An 8,157-nucleotide genomic window follows, 5' to 3' on the forward strand; every position below is an offset into this window, starting at 1 on the left:
CTCCAACAGTGTCCTGATGTCCTTGTTTATCAAACTCAGCCCCTTTCTTCGTGACTCAGCCCCCTCCTTGATGCCTCAAGTGTTGCATGGGGTGGCTTCTCGGTATTTTATTTTAGGACCTAAAACAAAGTCAAATCCATCTTACTCTCTCCTGGCCTTTCCTTCTCCACCTTTTCCCTACTGGAAAAGACATAACAGGAACAAGAAAAAAAAAAAAACAGTTTGAGAAATCATTAAAACATCAAGAAGTTCTCACATCAAGCTTCTCTCTGCAGTAATATTTCTCTTTGGTCTGTGCAGTCGAGGAGAAGTGAGCACACTTGGCTAAAGTAAGAACTCGTGTTGTTGTCAAGATGGCCTCTGTCCCTGTGTTCAGAGGCTCCTTGGCCTCCTAACCTGCCTCTGCCGTCGGAGTTGGGCCCCAGCTGTGCGGGCTTCTCTCCAGAATGCGGCCCCCGCAGCTTCCGCTTACCCAGTGGCCCCGACAGGCTCCGCTTTGACGGTTTAAAGGCAAACAGTTGCTTCCAACCCCACCTTGTTTAAACCTGTTTAAACGAGGGTCAGTCTGCAGCTCAGGTGGATTCTCATCCTGAGGGTAGACGTGGCGTGACCTCAGGATCACTGCCAGCAGAGGCCGTGGGCGCCGCGAGAGGTCTGGTTCTGAGCCTGAGCGATGCCATCTACGACCTGCCTCAACTTTAAGTTCTTCCAGATAACTTTCATTTGAAGAGGAAAATAGCACAAGAAATTTCATCCAAGAGGCTGCCAAGGCCAGAGGAACCTAACGGGTGGTTCCCGGGCACGGGGGCACGCTGCAGGAGCCGTGTCGTCGCTGAGGGCGCCACGCTGGACACAGCCCCGCGCGTGTGCTGCAGCGGCCGGACAGCCCTCACACAGCCTCGCGCTGGGACCTGCGGAGGTCGTGGGGGACCAGCGTCTCCGCCGTGGGGTCTCCCCCGTGACCGTCTCCCGCCTTCTGCTGCCCTGCGTCTTGCCGCCCGGTGGCTGTTACCGGATGTTCACGGACTTCGGCACGAAGAGGCAGAGCCGAAGGCCGAGGGAGAGGCGGCCCTCGGTTCAGCGCGCGGTGAAATGGGCTGCGTCCTCGCGGCGTGGCCAGCAGCCGGCGCGGCAGCGCGGAGGCGGCACGGGGGGTGCAGGGCCGCGCCGGAAGCCAGGTCGTCCGTCCTCAGGTGCGGCTTTTCGGGGGTGACCGCAGCCTCGGCCCGTCGGGCGGGCTCCGCGTGAGAGATACGCAGTGTCTCCCCTGTAATGTGGAAAGGCTCACGGGGCGCGGGGGGCCCCCGCCGTCGGGTCCCCGGGGAGGCATTCCCCTTGCCCCCGCCCGCGCTGCCCCGGCACGTGTGGCACCGGGCGTCCGGCGTGAGGGCGAGAGGCCGTGTCCCGCGTCGGCAGTGGGGCGTCCGGGGAGCGGGCCCCCCGCAGGCCGTGGGCTCTGAGGCCAGGCGGCCGCTGTCCTGCGGAAGCTGAGCACGTGGCCCGTGGCGCGGGCAACGCGGGCTTTGTTTCTCTCCACTGCACTTCTGCTTCCTCTGCACAGTGGTCTCAAGGGTAAGAGCCTTGACTTTGTTTTTCAATTAAATTCCAGAACAAAGGCTGTGGAGTTGAAGAAGCGAGCCCAGTGTGAGAATGTTGGCCCGCCACCCGTCTGCTTTCTGTTTGTCCGCCTCGTCTGGGGCTGTGCCCCCCCCCCCCACGTCCTGCCCTCTGCAGCCCTCTCCCGTCCTCAGCGGTTACCGTGGCGAGGACACCGCGTTGACCTTTGACACCTGTGGACGGTGGCAAGGACCTTAGGACAGGGCCGCTCGGACCACCACGCGGGGTGGTCCCTGGGGCTCAGGGTGGCAATTCTGAGGCACCAGGTCTGGGGCGGAGCCTGAGACTCTGCATTTCCAGCAGCCGCCCAGGTGGGGCTGGTGCCTGGAGCCCACCGAGTAGCAGGGACGTGGGACACTGACTCTGTGTCCTCCTCCCGCCTCTGCGTCTGCCGTCCCGTGTTGTAGCTACGCATGCACACGAGACCCCACGAGGCTGGATACGTGACAGCTCACCCTCACTTCCAGCCTCGGGTTCCGCACGGTTTTCCACGCGTTCACCCCTCCTGCTGCTCTTCCTTCGTTCCTGCATCTCTGCTTCCACCCTTTTCCTTAAAACCTGAAGAACTTCCTCTAGTGTTTTGTGTACAGAAGGGGGGAGTCCTGCTGGCGGTGAATTCTCTGTGGATTTTTTGTCTAAAAATGTCTTTATTTTGCCTTCACTTTTGAAGGGTATTTTCACTGCACCCAGAATGCCAGGGGGACAGTTATTTTCATTGCTTTGAAGATGTCCTTCCATTGTCTTCTAGTTTCCATCCCTTCTGTTGAATTTCTTGAATTCTAGACATCGTGTGTGAAAACCGTGGGTGACTTGAGGCCTTGTTCGATGTTGTCTCCCACCAAAGGGCAGTTCTTGCGCTTCTGCTGGTTTGTCCAGGAAGGGCAGATCCTGTCCACAGAGACAGCACTACTTTGAAACTGGACTTCCCAGTCTGTTTCTGGGGAACTCTTACTCCTGGGGTGCGGCCCTGAGGGGGTCCTGACCGACAGCCGGGCGGTTTTCCGCGGCCCCTCCTTCTAGACGCCTCCTTCTAGCGGTTCCAGGGGGTGGCCCGTGCCGCGCAGCCCCGTGGGTCGGGCGCACCCACCCGGCTCGCCAGCCTCTGGGTGGCCTCTGAGAGGGGGCGGCTGCTCTGAGCTGGGTCTTTCCCCTGCACGTCCTTCCCCCTGAGGCCTTGGCCTTGCAGCCTGGCTGCTTTAAACAGGCTCTGGGATCTGGCTCTCCTCTCTTCTCTGCCCGACGGTCGCTGGGGCCTGGCCAGCACGGGTTCTGGCGCTCGTGGGCCCCCACCCCTGGAGGCGGCTTCCACAGTCGTCGGGCTTTCACCCTCTGCTCACAGACATTCCAGGCAAACCCGTTTTCTCATCGGGGGCTCGGATGCTGCAGATCTGTGTTCCTGTTAGAAACAGCTGCCGTAATTGGCCCTGATGAATCGGGGGTTCCAAAAGTGCTGGTACCGAGTCTTCGGAGAACACATCTGACATCAGTTCAAGCTGTGTGGAGAGGGACGCGCTGGACAGTCGGCCCCTAGTCAGACGGCGAGACTGACGCCCGTGCTCACCTCGGTCTTTTGGGAACAGCTGAGCGGCAGGGAGAGGGCGCGGGCCAGGGCTCAGGACGCCCGTCACGGCTGCCGGCCGAGTGTCTGGCACCCCCTGGCGGGGACACTGCCTGGCTCACAAGCCCCTGACCACTGAGGTGAAACGTTGCAGCTGCCGCGGGAGCGTGTGGCCTGTGGTGGCACCTCAGCGGTTGTTGAATCTTTGGAAGGTAAAATTAAGGTGTTTTGTATTTGTTTTGTTCTGCTCAGATTACCCGAAAATTCAGGCTGAATTCCGAAGGCAAACTTGAACAGACGGTCTCCATGGCAACCACTACGCAGCCCCTGACTCAGCATCTGCACGTCACCTACAAGAAGGTGACCCCATGACCCCAGGTAGAGCTGAGTCCCGGCGGGGCCGGCCTGTGTGGTGACACTTCGGCTTCTCAGCAGACGCCGCAGCAGGTGTGGGTGTGGCCACAGGTCACCATGGGTTCAAGGGTGTTGCCACGTGTTCCTGTAATGGCACAGAAAAACCAAATAAAAGGCCTTTATTTTTATGGCTGAGCATTTTGAATATTATCACTTGCGTAGACTACGTTTCTTTCATCTGCTGGTGACTATTTGTTTTCAGAGTCATTTCCCTAAAAAATTGAAAAGGGGTGACTCTCCTTTCCTTTGTGCAATTTTGACAAGATCTGAAAATATTAATAAATCTACAGTAGTCAGTAACAAGGTGAAGACAAAGGTAGGACAAAAAGGATTGCAGTTAATTTTCCTTTATTTTTAAAGAGCTGAGAGTATAAGGACCTCATTTCCATATGGACGAAGGGTGTTCCCAAGGCAAGAGGATAGTAGTGAATTTATCATCATTCTGTAAATTTGATTTATTCTCGGCAATATAATATCACCTTCATTTGTTTGTTTACGATGGAAGTTTCCAGACATACACTGACCCCTGGACCTCACCCCGTTCCAGCTCCTGCCAGCGTGTGGCCACACCGGTGCTTCCGTCTGCTCTTGCCCCCTTTTTGTGGCTGGAGCATCTTAAAGCGAATTCCACACACAGTGTCACTTCTCTGGAACACTTCAGCATGTGTGTAAAAGCAAAACAGCGCCTTTCTCCTTTCCGGAGCACAGCACGGTATCAGGAGCCTCACCAGGAACGTAGACACGGGGTGAAAGAAGGCCGTGCTCAAGAGCAGGGGTCAGTGTCTGCAGCCACACATCCCCTTGTCACACACCCTGGGGACAAAAGTCACCACCGCGGGGGTTGTCAGTACCTGGGAGCGCAGAGGAGGGACCGGGGCTGGTGCTGAACCCTCAGAGGAGTGTGGCCGGAGCGTGAGGAAGGCGGCCGGCCCCCTGCGTGCAGGGTGGACGTGGTGGCCGGGCTGGGCTTGCCGAGAGAGTCAGGTCAGCAGAGACTCAGGCACAGTTCGTCCCTCCAGCTGTGAACCTGGGAAACCGGACAAGTTACTTGCCTCCGAAAGTCAACGACAGGAGAGGAGTGGATGGACACTCCCTTTCCAAAAGGGAGAAATAGGAAAGAAGAAGGCGTGACAGGTCCTGAGCAAGTCCAAAACCTTAAGGCTTAAGAGGAACGATCCTCTGTGGCTCCGTGTCTGTCCTCCGGGCCCCCCTGGGGCGGTCCTGCGCCTCCCCCTCGCCCCAGCTTTGCCAGGTGCAGCCGTCACCACAGTTCTCAGGGGTTGGAGTCATGTGCCTGCGGCTCTCCCCAGGCTCTGCCCACCCAGGGTCGCCCTAGCGGGGGCTCTGCACCCCTTGCAGGGTGTGGGTCTCTGCCTGGGTCATGAGCCTGAGGCTCCAGGTGGCTCCATCCTTCAAAACTGAGGGAAGGTAGCAAGGCCTCCAGGGCTTTTGCATTCTGCATGCTGGCAGAGATGGTACCTTGTGGAAGCCAAACACCGATTCCAGCCAAGTTTGCAGCTGTGCCCTCCGGGGGGGGCCGCCACGTCTGCTGTGGCACAGGAATGTGGGGAGCAGAGCCTTATCCTCTGGGCCTTGGATGGAAGGGTCACTCCCACAATCTCTGAAATGCCTTTGAAGACATTTTTCCATTGTGTGGACTTTAGGCTTCTGTTTAGGTGGCTGCCTGGTCTCCCATTGTGTGGGTAACTAGCTCGTGACAGGTGACAGATCGGTACTAACCTCCGAGTCAGGTCCTCCCACGCGTCCTGATCTGTCTCAACAAGCTTTCTTACTACTTTCAATATCAATAGACTGAGGATTTTCCACATTTTTAAGGTCGGCTTCCTTTTTGGTTAACAATTCTGTCCTTAAGTCTTCTTGCATTTTACTCTTAAGTGTTCAAGAGAAACAAGGCCCCTCATGCTTCAACACTTGCACTTTGCTTGGAAATTTCCAGGCAAATAACCAATTTCATTGCTCACAAGTTCTACCTTCCACAAAACTAGGACACACAGTTCAGCCAAGCTCTTTGTCCCTTTTTAAGAAAGATTGCCTTTCCTCCAGTTTCCAATGACCTCCATTTCCATCTGAGATCTCAGCAGACTGGCCTTTGCACCTGTGAAAATTAGTAAAGGGAAAGCTCTCGAAACTGGAGTGGGGAGGGAATTCCCTGGTTGTCCAGTGGTTAGGACTCTGAGGTCTCACTGCCAAGGGCCTGGGTTCAATCCCTGGTTGAGGAACTAAGATCCCACAAGCAATGCAGCACGGCCAAAAACAAAAAACAAAAAATAATGGAGTGGGGAGGGCACAAGAGGGAGCACTCACCAGCTCCACTGGATGTCAGCACAGATCCCAACAGGAGGAGACCACCTGGCCTCTTAGGCCAGAAGCCCTTTACCACCATCAGGAGGAAGGAAGATTTTCTCCCTGCCTGGCAACAGCCCAGCCAATGAAAAGCCACCACACTTTAGACCCCCATTTTCCTCCAATGGACTTTTTTGCTTATAACAGCCCCTCCCACCTTACCTTCTCCTCTATAAAAGAGTTTCCTCTCCTTTGTCCTACTGGACTTGCCTGTGGACTTGTGCCACAGTTACCTGTCCTGAAACACAAATCTTTGCTGCTCCATAATAAACCCATTTTGTTGGTAAAAACTGGCTGTTTTATTGTTTTAGATGAACACATCCCATATATCTGCCAACATTTTGTTCAGGATTACTTAGGTATTCTCTAAGAACACTGAAGCTTTCTCCACAGCTCTCTTTTCTTCCTGGGTCACCAGAATTGCCCTGAACAGTCCATTCACAGCAGTGGAGGCTTTTTCTAACATTCATCTTAAAACTCTTCCAACTTCTAATTTCCAAAGCCACTTCCACATTTTTAGATACTTGTTACTTCTTGGTAACAACTTTCTGACTTAGTCGTTCAGGCTGCTATAACAAAAATAACCATCCACTGGGTGGCTTGTAAACAACCGAAATTTACTTGTCCCGGTTCTAGAGGCTGGAAGCCCAAGATCAGGTTGCTGGCTGATTAGGTGGCAAGGGCTACTTGCTTATGGACGGCCGTCTCCACTGTGACCTCACATGCAGAAAGGCTGAGCTAGCTCTCTGGAGTCTGCGTTATGCAGGCACTCGTTCCAATCATGAGCGTGGAGCCTTTATGACCTAGTCACCTCCCAAAGGCCCCACCTTCTCCTACCATCACTTTGGGGGTTAGGATTTCAACATACGAATTTGAGGGAAAACACATTCAGACCATAGCTCCAAGGGAGCCTGGAGGATGGGACCAGAGCTGTCTCTGCTGCTGGAATGAGGCTGAGAGGAGCTGGGAGCATCAAGGAAGCCCCACTCTCTCCCTCCTGCATCCCAGGCTGCTGCCTGCTCACAGCTGGAAGCGGGCTAGGAGGGCAGCACCCAGAGCGGAGCAGGAAGGGTGGGGCTGAGAGCTGAGAGATGAAAAGCAAATAACTGACATGGTCACCTGATCCTCCTCTTCCTCCCCCGCCCCCCATGCCACTGATTGTTGGGAAGCTGGGAGGCGTCCCCAGTCTGGATCCTGGGTTCCTCTGGGTTCCTCGCGGTGTCTGAATTGTTCCTCTAACCCCTCTGTTTGCTGTAGTCTGGAGGTTGGATCACACTTCCTAAGGGCTGTCCGGGTCTTCCTGTGCGGCATCTGCCTGTCTCACGTGGCTGATGCTAAACTTAACAGGCTCAGACAGTGCGGCCTGCCCTCTTTATTCTCAGTGTCTATCAACCGGCCCGCCCATGGGTGAACCCGCCTGAACCAGCTCCCCAATCAGAGCTGCCGAAGGGCCGTCTTCTAAGCCTGTCCTGCATTCAGTGGCGGAATTCTCCGAAGATCTTCCATCCATCCAATTAGGCTCAGTTTGGTTCCTCTGAAATAAGTTCACACCAGGAAGCCAGTGGAAACGCTTCTCTCTTCCCCTTTGATCATCGGGTTTTAGAACAAGTGTGCCAGGGACAACGGTGCTGGCCGCCCGACCAGCCTTCTCACACCACACACACCCCCACCGCCCCTCCTGCTTCTGTTATGAACCCAGTACTTTTTGTATGTTCGACGTGAGCTAGGCAAGTCCAGTCTTTTTCTTTGACAGATGGGAGGGGCCCACATGATGTGATAGTTGGCTGGATGGAGCCCCTCAAGCCCCTGATGGCCTCTGTACCCACTTCCTGGCTCAGAACCTCCTTCTCTCCAGTGGGGGTGGGACTGAGAGGCCCCGGGCAGAACTGGAAAATCCCTTTATAAATTATTTTCTCACTTATTTCCACTTTACTATTTGAGATCTCATTGCAGAGATCACAACCCTTCACTCTCAACTCCTTTAGCATGGGATACATGCATTTTTTAAGAAAAACAAAATTGTGCATCCACACTTAGGTTTCCAATTCAAATTTTAAGATTATAAAATTTTTTACTTAAATTCTTTGATTTTACCTCTTTTAAAATAAAAATCCTGTTTATCATTATTTGCTTTCTCCTACAGGATACGTATGATTATTTGAGAATAATAATATTGTTATTAACAATAAGACTACTGATTGAAG

The 8,157-nt window shown here is 54.3% G+C and overlaps 1 protein-coding gene across 4 annotated transcripts in view; it reads left to right on the forward strand.

The window, feature by feature from the left end:
* THAP4 (THAP domain containing 4) overlaps nucleotides 1–3,717 on the forward strand; it is a 41,972-nt gene extending 38,255 nt beyond the window's left edge. For all 4 annotated transcript variants that reach the window (XM_082396036.1, XM_082396037.1, XM_082396038.1 and 1 more), the window contains one exon: nucleotides 3,428–3,717. In XM_082396036.1, coding sequence (XP_082252162.1) covers nucleotides 3,428–3,547 — 120 coding nt within the window. In that variant the 3' untranslated portion in view covers nucleotides 3,548–3,717. The remainder of the gene's footprint in view (nucleotides 1–3,427) is intronic.
* Nucleotides 3,718–8,157: the final 4,440 nt, after the last annotated feature.

The sequence above is a fragment of the Balaenoptera borealis genome, assembly GCF_965194805.1.
Source record: "Balaenoptera borealis genome assembly, chromosome: 6".
NCBI lineage: Eukaryota > Metazoa > Chordata > Mammalia > Artiodactyla > Balaenopteridae > Balaenoptera > Balaenoptera borealis.